The following is a 21259-nucleotide window of genomic DNA, read 5'->3' as shown; positions in this document are numbered from 1 at the left end:
ACGCGCCGCCAGGCGGGAGAGCGTGGGGCGGGCGGAGACTTCTGCGCGTGCGCCGAAGCCCCTCGGCCAATGAGCGGCTAAGGAGGAAGCGGCCTCCGGCCAGTCAGAAGCCTCCGGGACGAGCCGCTGACGTCGCGACGTAAGAATGCGTGGCGTGCGGGCAGGCGGCGGCGCGGATGCCGATTGGTCGAGGACGGGCGCACCGGGGACCGTTGAGCCCAGTTAGCGGGATGGGTGGGGCTCGGGCTGCGCGTGCGCGTTGGGCCTTCTCGGCGCGTGCCTGGCGCGGGCAGTGCCGGACTTTAGTTGCTTCCCGCCTCGGCGCAACGGCCCCTTCCTGTCAGCGCCCGCGGAGCGCTGCTCGTACAGCACTCCGGCAGCCCGGATATCAGCCCGTCCCCCTTGAGCCCTGGGGCAAAGGAGCGAAGGCGGGGCTCGTACCCCAGGGAGACGCACCTCACCGGGTGCCGGTGCGGGGGCTCAGCTCTGAGCGGTGCAGCAGGAGCGCTCCAGGAGCGTTGGGTCGGGGCTCTGTGTAAGGCTGTGTGAGCATGTCGGGAGTCACACAGCGACAGGCAGCGTGGCTGGCATGACTGGGCAGTGAGCTTCTCACAGGAGGTGTGAGCGCTGCCGGCCTGTGAGCTGGGAATTATCCCTCACATGAGTGCAGATTTATTTAATAACACAGAAATAAGCGTCTTTATGTCCTAGTACCGCTTTTTTTTTTTTTTTTTTTTTTGTTACATACGTACATGTTAACATACAAATTAAAGTGTTTCTAAACTGTGAAGAACGTGTGCTAGTCTCTTTAGTTTGTGCCCCTGTGAAAGTAGTTACTTGGTGTTTACCATCCGTAGTTCTCAGCTCGTCAGAAAAGCAGAGGAGGTGTCACTGCCGTGCTGCAGAAAGACTCAAGTGCCCTCTGCCTTGCCCTCCGTACTGCTCTGTAGCTGTCACTGTGCCACTGCAGTGGAGTGCTGGAGCTTGAGAGCTTTGTTAGGATCCTCTCTGTGCCTGTTGTGCTGTGATGTCCCCCAATTTCTCTGTTGCCATCGCGTTTGTGCACTCTGGGATTTGATCCGAAGCCCTGAAAAGGAAGAACTACAGGCACAGCTTGTTCACCCAGTGACACTGAGAGTGCTGCGTGATCAGCTTTCTGTTTTACCATAGGCACGATTGCATCAGTGGAGAACAAATTCCGCAGCGAAGTCTCGTTCTCTGTGTCCATAGGGGCGCCTGGCCTCTCACATTGCCCTCCTCAGCTGGTAGGAAATTGCTACAGGACAGGTAGGTGGGAAAGTCTTTGAGTCTCTTTTGCCTTCCCTTGCATTTGCATTGCATTTCTGCCTGGGAAGCTTCTCTATCTCTGCACTGCACCGTGCTGTGACTTGCAGGCTCAGTGCTGATAACAAAATGCAACTAAGCAGATAAGTTGTATCCCTCAGCTTTTGTAGCAGAGAAGCTAATAATGGCCCTAAGTACAGTGCTGTGTGTTATTTTAAGATACACTTTTTGTATTTCAGCAGCTGGTAAAATGTTTTCATTGCATTATTATGGGTAATCCCTAGTATCAGGCTAAAGAATGTGAATCTGATACCTTTTTCCTGCTTTTAGTGTCTGCATCACTTATCCCTTGCAAACAAAATGGTGTAAGGCTGGAATGACCAACTCTGGATTAGAAACTTAATACCTGTCAGGAGCCAAGTACCAAGAGAAATTTCAGCTGTTAAATCTGGAACAGACTCAGTGGAAACCATGGAAAATAGCAGCAATGTTTTAGGCCTCTAAAGGCTTAGATCCAGGTTTAAAGACACGACTGAGTTGGCACTTTAAAGGAAGCATTAGTTATGAGGCTATGCCTGGATTTTCATCCCACCTCTAGCTTTATGCAAAACTGCAAAAACATGCTGATGTGCAGTATTTGTAATCAGCTGCAAATGTGTTGCATTAGCTTATATGGTTGACATTGTTGCCGTGTAATATATTAGAGTCAATTAAAAAAAAAAAAGAACATTATTGCTGTTCTTTTCCTCTCAAATTCGGTGATCTTCAGTCCTTGATCAGAGGACATTTGGCTGAAGAATGGCTTGCAGGCACAGACTAGCAGAAGTAACGTTTGCAATGCAAGGACTTTATCCAGAATGCCTCGCTGCAGTGACAGGAGCATGAGCTCAGCAGACAGGTTCCTACTGTGTGATATATCATTGAGCTGTGGAAGCAACCCTTGGTAAGATGAAGTGTTCTGTGTGCCTCTGCTTAGGTACAGATTTGCAGGGAGGACTTTGTCTCTTTTCTCCCCCATATTAGTGTCTGGTGGAGTGTGCTTGCCATGGCATACTGCCATGCCTGCACACTTCTTTCCTCTGTCCTGTGGTTATGATGTTTCTTGCCAGGACACTGTTCCCTGCACATCATGATGCATTTTACATACACCAGGGAATGAAGCACTACTGCATGTTGTGGAAGTGCTGCAGTAGTCATCATGCATGTGGAGAAGCTGCAGAAATGGAAACCAAAGGGAGTCGTGGGTGACGATGCAAAACTTGGGAAAGAGTTAGGAACAGACTTCTACTCCCAGTCATTTTGTGTTTTCTCTTATCCTGATTTATCTGTACCAAATTATCTCCACCCTGTGAAATGAAGATGGGAGTACCTCAAACTGCTTTGACATTTGTGGATCACAAGATAATGCAGAACATTAACTTGGTAACTCTTAGGCAGATGCCTGCCTAAGGGAATTGGAGAAGGTGCTCTTAGGAAAGTGCAGCTTGCAGAGCAACTTGCAGAAGGGTTCTGGTTCAGTCTCTGCCACAGCAAATCTGGTTAACAACAATCCAAGGATCTGTGTCATTGCATCTCATGTACAGCTCTTTATGGCTATTTTCTATCATCACCACTACTCTTGATGGTTTCTCAACTTGATAAATTCTGCACAGATGTGGAAGAAAGTTTTATCACTGCTCTGAGCAGCATACATTCTGTAAGAGAAAAAAGAGCTTTGCCATCATTTCGTTCCTCTTGGTTGCTGGTTAATCTCTTAACATCTTAGAAAAATCTTCCAGGCAGTACATGCTCACAGGGCTTTTTGTTACCAGAGATTAGTCAAGAAATTGTCTGTCAAATAATTGCACTGGGAAGGACTTTCCATGTGTGGGGAAATGTGCATGGAAAGTTTGACAGTTGTGTGCTGATTCCTCTTATTCACTGGTGTAGTGGATTTGCAGTGGGTTTGGATCTTAACTGTCATTAAAAATGAAATAGTTTTGTTAGCTAACGTTTCAACTGAAAATTGAAATACCTTCAGCCTGTCACATTTGCTATATGCAGTGTTCTCTAATATATGCCATTTCTAAGTAGTCTTTGAGTCCACTTAATAAACCATCTTATCTCTTTTTCTAAGTGTCTGTGTTGTGAAATCCTGATCCAACAGAGTGGACAATAAAAGGATGTGACCCAGACTGCAAACAAAGATGCTGTTGCTCTCCTTAACCTTCAGCTTTTCCAAAAGTGTAGTCTAGAATCAAAGCATATTTACTAAGTACTGTTTGGATGCTTGCATTAGTGCTCTTGCTAGCAAATGCATTGCAGAATTAATTGCATCAAGTTGATGCAACAGTTGAATTGCTTGGACTTCATTTTAACTACATTTCACTCCAATGAGCTGCTGGTCTTGTAACACGAGAGTACTTGCCATTTGTGCTGATTGCATAGTGCAGGAGTCGTCCAGTCTTAATGTATTTGTACTAAAACCAAGAAATAAACCTGGTGGGAAGTAGAAGCACTATGCTGCTAATGCAGTTCCCCCTCAGCTATCACAAAAAATAGTGAAAGAAAAAGTCAAACAAAAAAAACTCTGATATTCTTTATTTTTATTATAATTTTAACAACATGAGTAAATTGAAATCTGTAAGCAAAGCAATTACATGAAGAGGGTCTAATAAAGTTGTTCAAGCTACAACCTACTTTGATTGTTGAATCAAACTGAATAAAGCAGGCTGCTTTGATGGGCATTTAGCTTCCAAGAACATACTTAGCAGTGACATCTTCTTTTGCTTTGAGTGGCAATGATCTTCTATAGAATGGGAATTTCATGATCAACTGGAAGTTAAAAAATAAAATAAGATTCATCATTACTACAAATAAGACAGTTGTTGAACTAAGTGTTCAGTTCAGCTGGTGAAATCTCATCAGGACCTGACTGTGCAGCAGAAAACAAATCTGATACACTTGTTATTTCAGGATGAGTAAAAATTTCTCCCTGACCTGAGCAGAAGAGCAAGTCAAAATCTGGGATTCAAATCCTCAAATGTTCCATGACTAACTAGGGACTAATTAAGTGACTAAGGATCTTAAAACACACCCACATGCACACACACACAGACAACAAAAAACAACCAGCCAGGCAGTCCGAAGCTGTAAAAGAGTTTACAGGCCATTCCCTGAGGATGACTGTTTGAAATCTGAAATTTGTTTCTTCAAAAAGGCTTACTGAACAGGCCAAATTCTGTTCTGAGACTTCAGGAGCAACTTATGTGATTAGAAAGGGAGCTTTCCCAGGAGGACAGCTTTAACTGTAAAACTGGAAGAGGAGGGAAGGTGTAACGTACCCAGGCAAAAAACAGAAACAACAGCATGGATGGTTTGCAGCCAGAGACATAGCCCCCAGGTGGTGCAGCTGCTGTTTAATTTCAGATTTTGTCTTCAGGAAAGTGGGGCTGATGGACCTTCTGCTGTATTTTTAAACTTCATCCTTTTGTGACAGTACTGAAAGGCTTTCCTGTCCAACATACCACGGCTGGATTTGGGGTGTTCCCCTTTGGCAGCTTCTCCAAACCTATCCACCTAGCACCCAGTTTTAAGAAACCTGAGAACTGCTCTAGTCACATTCTCTTCCCAAAGTGCCCATGCGTGTTTCAGATGAATGTACCTGCTTTGTTCTCCATCCAGAAGGCAGTGATATGCAGCAATGTCTTTCTCTAGCTGCTGCTTGTTGGTCAGCAGATTCTCACGATCCCGCTGCTGCTGCTCAGTTTCTGCTTTGATTTCTGCCATCTCTGCCTCCAGCTTGGAAATGACAGAGCCCAGGTTCTGCAGTTCGATCTCATGCCAGTGCTTGGCATCGTACAGGGAATTCTCCAGACCCCTCTTCTATAAGGCCAGGATAGCAGACATTAAAATAGTTTTAATATGCTTCAGAGTAATTTTTTTTTCAGGTTTGGCCAATATCTTCATTGTCTATGCTTAAGTGGCAATCTAATATTATGAGAATTCCTTTCGTTAAACTGTCTGAAAAATGTGTATTATCATTACAAAAGTTGAACCAGTTTGGTTCCAAGGTGCTGGGCTCCTCATGAAAGCAGGCAGAGGAGGGCAACAAAGTTTGTGACAGGGTTGGGAGGCATGTCCTGAAAGGAGGAGCTAAGGGCACTTGGATTACATTGCCTGGAGAAGGCCAAAAGGTGATCTCATTGCTCCCTGCAGCTCCACGAGGAGGGGAAGCAGAGGGATGTGCTGGCTCTGCTCCTGGGAACCAATAGCAGGAAGGGAAGAAAAAGCTACATCAGGGGAGGCTCAGACTGGACATGAGGAAAAATTTCTTTACTGTGAGGGTGGTCGAATACTGGAACAGGCTTCTGAGTGAGGTGGCTGGTGCCTCATGCCTGTCATTGCTCAAGAGGCGTTTGCACAATGCCCTCAGTAACATGCCTTAGCTTTTGGTTACACCTGGAGAGGTCATGCAGTTGGTCTAGATGGTCACTGAAAGTCTCTTCCAGCTGAACTATTCTATGTTATAGAATACAACCTACCCAGCAATCTCAGTGAAACTTACTATTAAGGTGAGTATGGAGACACTGAAGACACAACGCAGAAAGCATGATGAAGCCACACAGAAGATAACCATTCAAAACCAATGTTACTTACCAAGGTTCTCAAGGACTCAGTTTCGGCTTGCAAGCTCTGTATTTTGCAGGCAGTTTCATGGAATTCAGTTCTCAGGCCCTCTACCAGTTCTTCCTCTTGGCTTCGCACTGCAGCTGTCGCTTCAGCCTGTTGCTGGTGCAAGATTATGACTTCTTGTTACAGTGTACTCAAATTATGTTTTAGCTGCCTTATGTTCCAACATGACAATTAATTTTTTTTTTCAGGCAAAAATTTTGTGGCAATTCTGATTTTGAGTTTGATTGCTGTATATTAAATTCCATCCATTATGGTTTGGATAGTTATTAGTGTCTAGGCAGTTATTTGTAAAATGGCCTATACATGTAAGCATACATACTTTGTCTATGTTAACAAAAGCTATCCAACATTCTTACTAGCATGTTTAAAATCACCTATGAAAATTATGTAATTATTCCTTGTCTTTTTTTTGTGGCCATACTATAACAATTTTCAGAAGTTAAGTGTTTTCACTTGGCCCATTTGATTTCAGATATATTCACACTGTCTTTTTTTCAAATAGGATTCTATGAATCAGAGAAGAATTTATATCACAAAAGGCAGAAAAATCATTTCTCTTGATTGAGCTAAGTTATGCAATTTAATGCTCTTGATGCTTGCCATTTTTTTATATATGTTACATTCAGGTGCCTCTAATATTGCAGAAGGAAAATATACTTTAGCCAAAATAAAATTTCTATACTTCTAACAATCTTTTAAATATACTTTTTTATACTTCTATATTACTATATATACTATATATACTATATTTTGTGATCAAGGTTTTCAGGCTGTAGCTCTGGGCTCTCTAGCAAGAGTAATTGATTCTTCAGTCAAATCTTATATTTCTCCTCCAGATTACCACTGAAGTTAAACCATGTAAAATACTTCCATTCTACCTTGAAAATTAATTTTGGTTCTCTCCTGATTTTCTAATCATGCATACTTTTATTTTACATGTTAAGATCAAATAATAATAATAATAAAAGCCCTAGGACTGTGCACCAGAAATCATTTTTGTGACAGGCTGGAGTCATCTGTAGAACTCCTCATTTTATTATAAAATGAGGTGAACCATACACCTTGGTTATCTTGGTGAATGAGATGATCTCAGGTGCAGCCCAAATCTCAGCAGAGACCTCGTAACAGTTAAGCACCAGTTAATTCTGAAATCGAATTTTAGGACTTATGAACCTGTGTTGCACAGGGATGGATGTCAAACTACAGATCAAAACTGTCCTTTTCAGCAAGTTTCACAGAGCCTGTATTTTCCAGAAATATTTTATAGAGGGTGTGCTTCAGGTACTAGGACTGTTAATGCCTCTTTTTAAAGGGAGACATAGGTTAAGAAGGATCCTTTTTCATCTGTATTTACAGCCTATACATGTTGCACAATGCCTTCCAGCACTCATTCACGTTCACCCTACTGGTGGCCCGTATACTACCTGTAAATCCTGCTTCCTCTCACCATACGTGATGCTGGGGCTCCTGCAGGAATTGCCCTAAGCTTTTAAAGGCTCCATAACACAAGTGAGGTCAATGACACAAAAGGCAGATGGAGATGGCCCACCAGACCTTAAATATTGAGGATGGCATAGGAAGAGATGCAGTGGATGAGCTGTAAAGATTTTGGTGCACACAAATCGTCTGTGGCCTCCTTCTAGGATTACCAGTTGAGTCATCCCAAGGAGTCCATATGGAACATGCTGCTGGGCATGAAATTTGGCTTCCGATTTGGGATTCCTTCTGCAGAGAAGTGCAGATATAACGTCTTTACCCTCTTCACTAGGCAGATGGTATTTTCTTGGGCCTCTGCCCTTCCTGGTCCTGAGGCACTCCACAAACAAAGGCTGTACTGAATTGTGGTGCCCACAAACAGCTTGATAACAGAAGCAGAGAATGAAATCATCCTCTGAAATCTCTAGCCCTTTAGTGCTTGAACTTCTTAGGAATGCATGGATTTCAAAAACATCTGTGCAATTCTGAGTCAGGCGTTCTGCAAGAGCGCAGAATCTCTCATTAATGTCTTTTTAATGCAATCAAGATAATTAAAGTATGACTGGGGATAAGACACAAACATCCAGGGTGTGATCAGCATGATATCTGTAGAGGGGTGCAGGCATTGTTAATGCTTTCACTGGTCAGGGATTATGTTAGCAAAGCAGTGAAGAAAGGAGAAACAACTGACAATCCATGAGATTTTCTAAACCTTTTATGAGTGATAATGTGGGGGTGGCAGGAAAAACTGTGCAATTGTGTGTGCAGGACAGAGCGCTGCCATGGATCAACAGCTGGTCAAGAAATGCAGAGGAAGATTAAGGTCTAGGCTCATTATGATAGAATGTTAACAGCATGGTGCATCAAGCTGTACAGCCTCGTGGATAAATAATGAACTAGAAAGACTTACAGGTAACAAAAGGAGAATAGTAATGAGCAAAGGAAAATTCATGGAATCAAACTTCATGAATGAGCAGCACCACTTTACTAAGTGGAGATCAGTGTTGACTAATAAAAAGTAAAGACCCATGCAGAGGAGGAAAAAAAAAAAAGCCAAGCAACATTAAATAGCTTTCATACCTTACAAAGGTTTAAATTACTGTGTCAATTCAGGGAAAGAATCTGTGCATTACGTGCAGAGCTCAAAGCAAAGGACTGGAGTTTTAAGGTTATTTAATCAACTAAAACATCCCACATAAAACACCATTAGGTATAATCTGTTTTTGTGCATAAATACCCATGAAAACCAACCCAAAATTGTAAGTCCAGCTGAAAGAAAAAGTAAGCGAGGCAAATAATTCATCAGAAATTAAGGAGTTCTCATCCTCTTTCAATGATGCAAAAGTGCAAAGACAAATTTGTTGCCATGTGGATGAAAAAATGGTGTTATCCAGCAGCACAGGGAGGCTGGAAGAAGTGATGGACATAATTAGTGTAGCTTCTGTTACCTGTATAAATAGTAACAAAGTATATTTATCTGGTTGAGATACAAAGCTGCATGATCTGAGTTTAATTTGGGGACAAAAAGAACCCAAGCTAGAATGTTATACCAGAAACTGTTCAAAACCAGAACTGTTCTTCCCAGAAATCTCTGATATTCTGATTCTTTCTTCCACTAGAAAAGCGAATCAAAACAATTACAACTGCAACAGATCTTTAAAGTAAGAAAAGATCTGACTAAGGTGGTGAAGCAAGGAGGGGCCAGGCTTTGTCTGCCTGTCAGTTTCTCTGCCACATCTGGTGTTGGCCTCGATTGAAATCACAACTGTGGGATCAAATGGTCATTTTGAGCTGGCAGTTTTCTCTCCAAATCATATCTGTGAGCAGATGAAAGGTTGGAAGTATGAAGGAAATGGAGAGAATGAAGTTGCGACTGACAGTGTGCACATACAGGGGAATAATTAGAACAGGAAAGTGAGGACACTGAAGAATGTGGGTCCTCCAGGATAAACTCCTAGTTGGCCCCTTGTACATTCCCTAGCATCTTAGATATCACTGTTGCCATACAATTTGTTTTCTTCATTTTGAAAGTAGACACAAACTCAGAACTTTCATATGCCTTTGCAAATGTATTTCTTGCTTTTCTTCTTTCTCTTTGGAACCACCTCCCCATACCCTTCCCATAGTAACTCTGTATCAAAGGACAGATGAGACTGTGTCTTTGCTAAATATCTCTGTAGCACAGCTGTAGTTACGATTTGATGTGCCACCACCAACTCAGAATTAGACAGCTGTTAAAATACAGGATCATGAACTTAATGCTTCAGTTCTGCACAAATACTTCAGTCAGGCAGGAAAATAAGTGATTCTTTGTGACAGAGGAAGAGCTGCATTAGAAGGCTGGTTTAGATTCAGCATCAAGAGAGGAGACAACGTCCAAAGAGAATGTCTATTATCACTTTTCATTTCCAGTTTTCCCACTGCTGCCAAAGGAAACAATTTCAAGGAGAAACAGATGAGGAATGCATAGCTGTATAACTGGCACAGAGCGATGTATTCTGCCCTTTTGATTTATGGGTCTCTGTACATTCTCCGGAGAAGGAATGGCCCCAGTAAGTAGGGTAATGATTTTTGCAACCTCCACAGGAGGTATCAAGTGATTAAGTTCATTTTTCTTAGCCAGTGTTGCAGAGCCCTTAGAAGTCTCCCACAAATACCTGTGATATCAGCAGCGCCATTTCCAAACAAAAACACCAAAACCGAAAACCAGCCCTTGAAGTTATTGCAAAGCGCTGGACAGATTTTAGGTTTGCTTTGAATCTCTAGATGTTGGAGTAACTTATGGACACTGGCATCAGTGCCTACCTTGGTACGGAGAAGGGCACCTGCCTCAGCACGATTCTTTTCAATGTCTCTCTCCCAGTGGATTCGGATTTTTTCCAGTATGTTGTCCAGGCCACTTCCCAGGGGAACATCAAGTTCTTCCAGCTGAGATCCAGCAAGCTGTTTGTACAATACCTTCACATCCTTGAAGAACAATAACAGAGATAAGAAAAAGTGAAATGGATTGCTGAAAGGTAGAAGGAGAAAGGAGTTTGAGGAAGAGCTATTTTGGTGCCACAGAGAAATTAAACCTGGTCCCCAGAGGTGCCTCAGTGTTAGTGATTTAGTGCACTGGAGAGTTTCAGTGGCATCGGCTGAATGCAGAGGGAGAGGAGCTGCTGGGAAGCTGTTGTTTTCTTTGTGCCACATGTGCAGGGAGAGAAGAGCATCAATGCCAACTTTGTTTGTTTCACAATAAACATTGCGGTAATACATGGAAGTTTAAAGGGGATCTTGTACATCTATTCCAATTTTCCATGTTTTCCCTCTTACCTAAAAGAAATTCCATCTTTCTTGTGGCTTGCAGTGGTACTGAAGCCACTGGTCACTTTCATCAAAAAGCCAGTCCCGGGCATAGGCTCATGAAAGTGGGGAGGGGATGAAGCTTTCCCTTGGCAACCCAAACCTCCACGTGCCTACCAGTATTGCTGAAATCTTGTATCTGGAAAAAATCAGCTGAAAGAAATGTAAGGCCAGAGCCTCACATGCACAATACATCCCAATTCAATTTCTCCTCTATTTTAGAACCATCAGCACAACTGCTGACTGCCTCCTACGTGAGTTAAGTGCAGCTGCCTAATTGAGGCCCCATTGGTGAAGATCTGGGCCAGATCCTGAAATCCTTGCTGAAGGGAATAAACCACAGTCATGCAAATAGTGCAGGTGAACGTCATGAGTAACTGGGGATGTATTGCAAAGCGGGGCTACGTGGCGATCCACCTCCAGCTACCTGTACCTGCTGCTTCCTTCAGTGCAGTGCTCAGCGGAGGCTCAGTTTTGGGAACCAGGCATTGTGCTCAGCTACATCCTGAGCCACACTGAGTTAGCACACAGTGTCAGCTCAGCAGGAGTGGAGCGAATCCCCTGTACAGGCATTTTCTCTTTACATCTCTGTGGCTGTGAATCTGACCTCTTGCTGCTGGGATTTCCACATTCAGATGTCCAACCTTGTGAATGTCTTGTCTCCTATCCAGCAAGAAATGGGGTGTGGACATCTGTTCAGTGCCATATTTATCAGACAGGAAAGAGTTGACACTCACATCTATGTAACCTTATCATGACTCAAAAGTTAGCACTGTATATTAACAGAGAGGAGAACAGAAGGAAGTTTCCCCCATCAGGAGATGGCAGGTGCAGTGCTCCAGTGCTTGCTCTGCCCAGTGCACAATGCCAGCCACATGAAGCAGGCACACATTAGCTCTGCAGCGCCCTGAGCCTGGACTTACTTCTTCATGAGTCTTTGACAGCAAAGTTAGCTCCTCTTTCATGCTTTCTATCTGGCTCTCCAGATCCATTTTAGTTAAATTAGCATCATCAATCACTTTGTAAAGGGAATTAATTTCATCTTCCACTGCCTTTCTGAATGGCTGTTCATTTTCATACCTGTAGAGGGGAAAATAAAACAGGCACAGCTCAGCAAGAAAAATGTGCATCTTTTTAATGACGCCATTATGTTAATTAGCTCTCGTGTCCCTGACAGAGGCACAGAAACACATGAGATGTGCTCTGCCCTCACCTTTGTCTCGATGTACCTTGTCATTAACTCTGGGCCTAATGAAAGAGGCCAGCCAGCCGGCTGCGGTGCAGCAGTGTCAGGCTGACAGCACTCCTGATAAGCATGGGGAGGCAAGTTGTCTTCTACTAGGCCTGATGTTTGTATACCATATGAATACGTGTGGATTTTTCTGTTTCTCAGTGTGACTGCTGTGGCAGCTGCTGCTGCCGCCTGCTCCTCCCTGCCATACTCTCGAGTCATCAGGACATACAGTAGAACAACAGCGTGGTGTTTATCTTTCTCTCCACTGCACGCACACTTTATTTTTTAAACCACTTAAAATACGTGTAGCCTAGAGGATGTAAAGCAACAAACAATAAAAAGACAACCCTATGAACATGACTAATGCACATTCTGATGTGATTAAATAAAATAATACCCGAGGGGAGAATCAGAAGTTTAAGGGATGACAAAACTCATGGGAAATGGCTATTTGTAAATGTGCAAGTCCATTATGAGTAAAAACTAGAAGGATCAGGCCCTGTGAGTAATACTTACAGAGCTTCACGTGTTCATGTACATAAATATTAGGCTTTACAAACAGAAAGACTTTTTAAAAAGTCGTTTATCGTTACTTTGGATCTTCTTTCACTATTCATTTCTCTCAGTTAAGAGAAGGAAAATAAATGCAGCCCATTTCTCTTCCCTTATCTGATGTTTCCACAGCAAGGTTTGTAGTGGTGCACTGTTTGTGTTTCAGGTGCTGCAGCAGAACAGTCAACAGTTCTAAAACCACCGCTGCAGCACTGCAAATTGGAACTAAAAATCAAACAAACACTTGCCTCTGTAAAGTATCAATACTAATCTGAATGAATACTGGCCTCTCAGGAAGAGATCAATGCTCATATATCAAAGAATAACATTACACATGATTAGATTAATAAATACTAATCTTCAGAACCCGTTCCAAAATAATGCTAGAATTGTAGTCATTTTGCTGTGTTACAACAACCCTCCCACTTTATGTGGGCTAATAGTCACTGAGCCTTACACCGCCACTGAGTAAGCATTTGCCAAAGCAAAGTGTCAGGGAAGCGGGCCAGCCAGGTGCAGCCACAGGTCTTACCTGTCCTTAAAGTCTTCAGCAGAGGCCTGAATGTTCTCGGTGTGCAGCATGAGACGGGCGTTTTCAAGGACTGCTTCGCCAACCTGGAAGGGAGAGACAACACAGCTCAAGCAATTAGCATCTCACACGGGCACTACCTGCACGGCCCATCTGTCTTAAGCAGATGAACAGTTCTGATTCTGAAAATAATCTTTCAGCCTGGGGCTGTTCACATGACTCATTCCAGGTAATTTAAGCAATGAGCTTTGTACATATCAATTCACAGTTTGTCTGCAAATTGGCTGTGATTTTTCACCGACACGTTCATTGCTCCTAAAGATTCATCTTCTTGTAGAAACACATTCATCCTGACTGTCAGCTGGTCACAAGGGGTAAAATTCATTACTGCACACAGGGTATGTTCAGCATTTAAGTCCCACTTAGAGTTTCTAGATACAGTTTAAGGAGCATTTATGCAGCTCCTATTCTACTTCCCATATCAGCAGTCCTCCTCAGGGTTGTCATCTTCCGTGAGCCAAGGAATATTTGATGCTTGTGCCTTGAATGAGTGGTCCTCAGCTCCCAGAGCACTGTTTTTCTTCTCTGATGGGATTGCATACGATCTTGCTGTAGATACAAGACCTGGGAAGCAGTCAGTCTTCAAATATTATTACAGCAAATGTGAAGAGCTTTGGAGAGACTGTGCAAATAAGACTGTGGTATCATTGCTAAGATTCTTTTGTGTAGCTTTAATCCCCAGGAGGCACTTGAGGGGCAATCAAACCTGAAAGGCTTGTGACACAGCACTCTGTTGGGTTATACAAAATGATAAAAAAGTAAAAAAGGCCACAGCCTGCCTTAGAACATCACGTGCACTGGCTGAATAAAGGCCCAATTTGCTATTGGGGTGACAGCAAACACTTAGATCAGGGGCTCCACAGTCCCAGCCATCTGAGGCCGCTGCTGCTCTCTGGAGGAACTGAACAGAGCTTGGAGCCAGAGAGGCCATGATGATGGCTGGGACCAACCACCCAGGACCAGCAACAAACTGGAACTGGGGACCTTCCCGGAAGTGCACTCAGTACACACCCAGTCCCACTGTCTGCACCTCAATTCCTTGCCTCAGAGAATGCTGCCATGTGACAGGGTTGGTAGTGAAGGAGCAAGAGCAGGAGGCTGCATGGTTCTACAGAAGCCTGTAGGGCTGTGACGGGCTGAGTAAAGAAACATCTCTTTGGTCTGTTCCAGGAGATACATACAGAGATTTGTGGTGGAAACCAAACCACCACAGGAATAGGAGCAGATTCTCAAGTGGGCCAGGAAAACTCTATATGTAGAAATCTTACTTTGGATAATTAATTCTTCAACTGTATGGGATTGCAAATCCCTTGAAGTGTTCTGTTCTCCCAAGGTGAAACACACTGCACAACATGGGGCATCAAGGCTGTGTCCAGACAAGTCATCCCAAGTACTGCCAGTGGGATCAGTGCCGTAGTGTGATCCTCCTACCTGCTCCACAGCCTGCTGCTCAGTGAAGGGGTAGAGGTGGAAGTGCAACACTTAAGCCTAGATATGTGATAATTAACATCAGTCATTACAAAAAGTGGCCCGCTACCATAAATTCTTACAAACTCATAGACTAGGAGAGAGCTGGGGAATAACTTATTCCCCACATTGAGATGTTCACGGTGGAAGTTTGGAAGTTAGTAGCACTCTGCATTTTTTAAATCTGAGGAGGTACTGGAGTAAAAGTAATGACTCACTTACTTCTCACCTGCTGTTATAAGCAACAGGAAAAGGTGGCTGTACAATCAATAAATACACAATTAGCAGAGCAACATGGTTAGGTTGGTATTCTACAGGTCATATAACTAGGATTATCACGGTGGAAAGAGGTAATCAAAAATAAATGAAAATGCTCACCCCATTCTAGGCTTGCAGAAAAAAACTCTAAAGGGAGCAGCCTCCAGAAAGAGACCCTTCCCCATGACAGTCAGCCCTTAAATGGGGTCTAGGAGAAGTGCAGCCAGGCTCCACCCCTTCAGTCACACAGCTAAATCGCCTTCACCTGTGCTCCATGGCTGACTCAGTGCTTGCCTCAGGTGATCAATCAGTGGTTCAGGTTGTGATACAACAGTTCCAATACAGTGGCCATGGCTGGAGGCCCGATCCTGCCAGCTTTAGCTTAGCCTGGCTTCCAGAGGAAACAGAACTCGTGCCATTGCATGTTGAGCTGACAGTTTTTCTTTTATAACTCTGGGATTTCTTGGCCAGTTCCAAATGATATGCTAGAGGACTGGACCATATAAAAGACTGCAAGTTCCTACATGTGTCATGAAAGTAATATCTAGACAGAGGTGCTGAATTCCTCATATGTCACTAAGGGCCAAAAGCCTCCGTTTAGGTCTGAGAAACCTTCAAAGCACAGAGTAATGTACAGAAGTCAGAGATGTTACAAAAGCTACAGGTGTGGGCAGAGAACATGTCTTGTGGCACAGCAGCCAGACCAGCCACAAGACCTTTGCATGCTCTCCAGCACACAGAGATGGCTCAGCTTCAGCACTCAGATCCTTATTTCCTCCTCCCTGCTCTGTTGCAGCCTCCCTGGACTAGCACTGAGCCCCAGGTACTCCCTTCTGGGGCATTTGGGGGCTTTGGGGCCATGCTGTTGCGTCTCTTTATCCCCTTGCAGGATGGAGAAAGGACCACGTGGCAGCAGCATGGAGGTAGGAGTACTTTGACCCACACACCGACTGAATCTTCTTTCCTCAGTTTCAGAAAAATTGATCCCGGAATCTTTTTTTTTCCCCTTAGTTTCTACAGAAATTATTGCATTTTGTCCTCCTGCTGCCACTCATACACGAATGGATGAAGCTGGTATTTTTTCCCTCTCTCTACTCAGCATAAATAAACTCTGTCCCGCGATTTGCCCTGACCTGCCAAAACAAGTCCTTTTACCTCCAGCTGTGAGCCCACGCAGTAGCAGTATCTGACCGTATATCTATGGAAAATGAAAGCCTTTGAGGAAACCGGGAATATTTTGCCAGCAAATATGTACAGTGCAGTTCAGACAGATGTCAATCACTAAGTGGAGAAGTGGAGTTCAGTGCAAAATTGCTTATGGTCCGCAATGGTAGCAGGAACAGGGAAGAGCTGGTAATTTTCCACTGCCTGCATTTCTGCCTCTATGCGGAGGCAAAATGTTTTTTTAAAGTGCTCTGTAATAGTAATCCCATGGTTTTGCTGAAGCGCTTGGGATAACCTGTTGGTCAGAGCTGACCCCCTCCAGCAGGCAGTGAAAACCCCTCACAGACCTGCTGCTGGCACCAGATGCCTCGTGGCAACTTCAGGGCTTCACAAGATGGCACAAACCTGAACAGTGCCACAGAAATAAAAACGGTATGAAAAAAGGATTTGGAAGATGGCAGTCACCACTGTAATCTGCAGAAGTGAGCTGTGTACCATTTAAATACAGCAGTGAACTTGAAGGATTGTTACTCCATAAACCAAGTTTCATGAGAAATTCTAATTTACATGAGCCCTTTTACCGGCTTAAAAAGAGGAGGTGTAAGACTCCCATCTAGCGGCTCTTCCCTTTGATTTAGTTCTCCTAATAATCAACAACTAGATCCAAACACACAGCATTAGACTGATTTGCAGTCACCCTGCTGACACACATAGGAAAAGATGCAATGTAGCAGTTTAGGAAACACCCTTGCTTGTGTCTGCAGGCCATGGGAGGGCCCTGCTGGCTCCATTTGCAAAGCCCAAAGCAGGACTGTGCTGCCTCGGGGGGCTGCTGCGGGCTTCACTCTGCCAGGCAACTGTTAGAGCTCAAATACAAATAACAAAAGCTCCTTTAAGCCCCATGTTGCCTTTCTGCATTTGGATCTGTGATGCACATACACCTTCTTCTGAAAGTGTGTTTTTTCAGCTCAAGTTAACACTGAATATTTGTGATACGAAACAATTAGAATGCCTCAACAGTTTTCTTTAACTTCACCTTGTGGGCGTGAAAACGCAACTTGAACTTTTAGCAAAGCTTTCATATTTGAATAGAAGCTACTGCCTCACCAGGCTGCACTAACACCCACGTTCACCGGGCTATGTCTGGCAGCAAGAAAAACCGTGTGCTTTGAGCATGCAGACTCCATCCCTGCTGATGTGTGATGGCACTAACAGGCCAAACTTAGCCCTGGTGGCTGGCAGTTCTCAGTTTAGCAGAGATCTGACCAAGTTTGGGATTGCACAATTTACCACACCTTCTGAATTCTTAGCTATGCTTTATTGATAGTTTTGCATAGTTCTGTTCTTACCAATGTCTGATGACTTTCTGGATGCTGCTGAGTCCATGGCCTCAGGTGTGATAACAAGTCTCATGTGTTGATTATTCATATAACAGAAAATCATTTGGGCTTTTAATTTTGCATATGATGCCTTCACAGGAAGACTTTGTAAGACCCTGGCTTAATCTTTGCTTCTACATGCTGAAATGAATGGTTTCTATCAGACCACCGTCTCCAACACATTCCAATTCAAAGCCAGGCCAGACTAAAGGCTCATGATCCATGTGCTGCTGCTCAAGTGTCAAGCACTGAAGCTGCAATGCTTTTGGCCAGCCTCTCACAGCTGGGCCTGTTTTCAGAGCCCAAAGGAGAAAAGCATGAAAGTAGCAAGAGCGGCCTTTTGTTCGCTGCCTTGGGAAAAGTAGCACCTGTATAGAGGCCGGGGAGATTGATATGTACTCTGTAAAACCTGTAATGTTGCCTGCACGCGAGGTTAAAAGCTAACAACCCCACCTCACAGCTGAATGTGAAAGTGGTTGAGGTTTACGCTGTCATAGAATTGGTTATCCCACTGCACACGGAATTCAGACGGCATTTAAGGCATTCTGGGTGCAGCCTTGCCCTAAAAGTGCAGCACACTAACCACACACCCTCTTTCCTGAGCCAGAGGTACAACTCCTCGTTAACGCCTACTACAACACCCCTGTGGCACAGCACACAAGTTCTTGGGGAATGTGAAGCTGCCTTTCAGGCCTCCTGAAGACCATCCAACAGGGTCCTAAAGGAATCGCCCCCTCTAAGACTGTTGTAAGACATCAGAGCTTACGAATGGCAAGACTATGGGCTGGAGAGCCAAGGAGCACTGAAGGAAGGAAGCAGAGCCTCATCCTCCCTGCAGCAGGACACTGGCAAGCAGAGCCTGACTGCTTCCAGCTCCTTTACTCCCAGCAAAAGGAATCAGGAGGATGTGATCCTTTGGGGCTTGTTGCTGGTCCACAGCATTAATGTGAGCTTGGTACCCCAGGCAGTGCTTCTCTTTGGAGCCTCCCAGGACTGCACCGCCTGTGCTCTGTGGGGATGTGGGAGCAAGGGGTGGCCACAATGGGAAGCAAAGGGATGGAGTCGCTCATTTGCAGTCATGTAATGATTATTTTTCAATAAATAGAGCTTTTGGAAAATGTGATAAAGCAAACAAGGGAATAAAGTAAAAATCCGAATTGCTAATTAATAAAAAAACCACCAACACAACCAACAGGCTTGTAATGATATCAGGATGATGGATAAGCTAATTCAGTCCTAGCAGTTTCCTTTTAATAATTTTGATGCTCAGCTTAATAACCACAGCTAAGGAAGAAAAATATTAAAGAAATCGCCCATTTCCACAAGAGCAGAGTATGGCACTTCGGGGTGCATTTCAATCACTCCCATGCACAGGATGCCTCAGGCAATTCTCCTCCTTAATAAGCATTTTCCATGGCACGCTGCAAAATGTTAAGGCAGTAATTATCATGAGGACAGACTTAACACCCTCTGTGTCGGCTGCACACACCAGATTATGCCATGCTTCTCCCCAGCCACACCACTCACCTGGTGGTACACGGCCTCCCAGCTCTCCCGCAGCGCGCCCCAGCTGCCCACGCTGGAGGACTTCTTGTCCAGATAGACTCGGATGTGCTCTTCCAGCTCCTGGTTGACCTGCTCGAGGGCCCGCACCTTCTCGATGTACTCCACCAGGCAGCCGTTCAGGCTCTCGTAGGAGAGCCCCCTGCCCTTCTCCAGCCCCGTGGCCAGGGGCACGGCGGAGCAGGAGCTGCGCAGGCCTTGCAGGAAGACGCTGCTGATGCCCAGCGCTCGGCGGGACACGCGGGTGCCCAAGCTGCTCACTCCTCCGGTGGGCACGGCACCCACGTAGACGCCAGGCGGCCTCGACAGGCTGCCCACGCTCACCCGGCGCCCCGGGCCCCCCACGCTCTCGGTGGCGGAGGAAGGGGCTTGCTGCCCCAGGAAGGACGACCGGCGCCTGGGCAAGGGCATGCTGCCGCTGCGGCCCGCTCAGCCCCGCCGCCAGCCCCGCACTGGCGGGAGGGATGTGCCGAGCCCAGCAGGTCGGGGCTCGGTGGGGCTTTCGGCTTTGTGCGACGGCTTTCTGGAAGGCGGGCTTTGTGCATTGTCCGGGCGGCCGCTGGGTCAGCAATCCATTTCAGGGGAAATCTCCCTGCTGCTGCTGCTGCAAATGTGGCAGATGAACAGCACAATGGTGTTTACAGGCACAGCGGGGCAGGAATTCATGACAGCGTACGTGTGAAAATGCCAGCGGTGTTTTCTGCGCTGACGTCCGGATGATCTCCTGCCCTAATCCATCCATCCATGAATTACAAACACACTAGCTGCTTGCTTACTCCAGACAGGCCCTCCTGCAGCAAGACATTACTTCAAGTTAACCAAAACCAACCTCTGAGGCACCTGCGGAGCCGTGGCCATGCCCAGCCCACGTTTTGCTGCTGCAGGGACTTGAATTCCTCCTCATTCTATGAACAGCTTCTGGGTTTCTCGGTGTTTCGGCCCCACCAGGGCACGCGGACCTGGCCCAGCAGTCTCAGCTCAGGGGCACACACCCTTCACATCTCTGCTTGACTTTTAAGTACAAACACAATGAGACTGCTGGAGGTCAGCTTGGCACTGCTCCTTTGTGTGAAGCCTGTGGACACCACAGCATCTCACAGCTCTGCATGTGGTTTTGAGTACTTTCTGGGTGTTGTGGACTGAGGTTTCCAAGCAAACTGGACTGGCTAAAGGAGAGGAATCCTTCAGTGAGTTTGTATATTCCAGTGACAACTTGATTTGTTTCTTTGCCAACTTGTTCTCCCCTTACACCCCCTTTTCAAAATACCCAGTAGCTGAAGATCCCCATCTGATTGCTTTTGCTCTTTACAAGACGCTCAGGAAGCCTTTACTCTGTCACTAGCCAGCAGTTTGCAGGGGGCTGCTTGGTATTCCATCAGGAGGATCACAGGTACCTCCTGATGGAGGTACCTCACTGCTTGTTGCTTGTCCCACACCTTCCCTCATGCCTGCCCCTGTACACACACACTGTCTTACTGCCTGCCCTGCAACTTCTGAGGGAAGCAGTGCTGCATCGCTCTGTGATTCCGAGTGTAAACATCCAGTATCTCTAACGTTTCAATTGCGTTATCTTAGGAAGCCTGGGGCCCACATTCACATCTGTGCTTCAGCACAGAAGAAACGCATGTCTGGGATAAGGAGAAAGAAGGGGTGAAGATGCTTTTATGGCCTCCCCCTGAGGGAGCTGCATCTTGGTGCAATTCCAGCCATCACATAGTCAATCTGTCAGCTTGCTCTGGGGATCCACAGACACTGGGACTCTGCTGGCAGGTGATACAGCTGGACCAGATGTATCACAGCTACAATTCCCTTTTCTGTTACCAGATGTGGCTCACTTCAGCAAGGCATGTGGTTAGCAATGCTGCTCTGACCTTGCCTTGCCCGAGGTACCTTTTTACTGATAACCCTGTGCAGCTGGTAGTGCAAAGCAGCCAGCCAGAGCATGGGGTAAGCTCTGTGCTGCCTCATAGCCACTCTCAATGAAGTCAGGAGTGAAGGAAGAAAATACTCTACAAGGACCAGTGGCCAAAGATGGAAAGGAGAAGGCTGAGGCCTCAAAGGACAGAAGCCACTCTACTTGCTGAGCAAAGTGAGAAAGGCAATCTGCAGAGCAAAAACAAAAATTGGTCCCGTGGTAACAGTTCAGGTTTGCTTGAAGAGAGAACATCGATTTAGCAAAGTCATTCCACATTCCATGTTACCCTCTGCTTGTAACGGCCCATTTCTAACCCATAATTTAAGGTTCATTCACCTTTCCTATTCCCGCACTACTAT

At 45.3% G+C, this 21259-nt stretch overlaps 1 protein-coding gene and 1 long non-coding RNA gene across 5 annotated transcripts in view; one reads left to right on the top strand and one right to left on the bottom strand.

Annotated features, from left to right (window-relative positions):
* The first annotated feature begins 8 nt into the window (after nt 1-8).
* Nucleotides 9-21259, top strand: part of LOC104911546 — a 55503-nt gene continuing 34252 nt past the window's right edge. For all 4 annotated transcript variants that reach the window (XR_004160172.1, XR_004160174.1, XR_004160173.1 and 1 more), the window contains exon 1: nt 9-1287. This is a non-coding gene — a long non-coding RNA (uncharacterized LOC104911546). The remainder of the gene's footprint in view (nt 1288-21259) is intronic.
* On the bottom strand, nt 1616-20536 carry BFSP2 (beaded filament structural protein 2). The gene is made up of 8 exons (XM_031553963.1): nt 18950-20536; nt 13572-13718; nt 13098-13180; nt 11703-11859; nt 10240-10401; nt 5923-6054; nt 4928-5148; nt 1616-4098 (listed from the first exon to the last, which is right to left on the bottom strand). The coding sequence occupies exons 1-8, from the start codon at nt 19394-19396 to the stop codon at nt 4095-4097; spliced, it is 1353 nt and encodes a 450-aa protein (XP_031409823.1). The 5' UTR covers nt 19397-20536; the 3' UTR covers nt 1616-4094.

Source organism: Meleagris gallopavo, chromosome 6 (assembly GCF_000146605.3).
Source record: "Meleagris gallopavo isolate NT-WF06-2002-E0010 breed Aviagen turkey brand Nicholas breeding stock chromosome 6, Turkey_5.1, whole genome shotgun sequence".
Taxonomy (NCBI): domain Eukaryota; kingdom Metazoa; phylum Chordata; class Aves; order Galliformes; family Phasianidae; genus Meleagris; species Meleagris gallopavo.
This window is presented reverse-complemented; position numbering and strand designations above follow the sequence as displayed.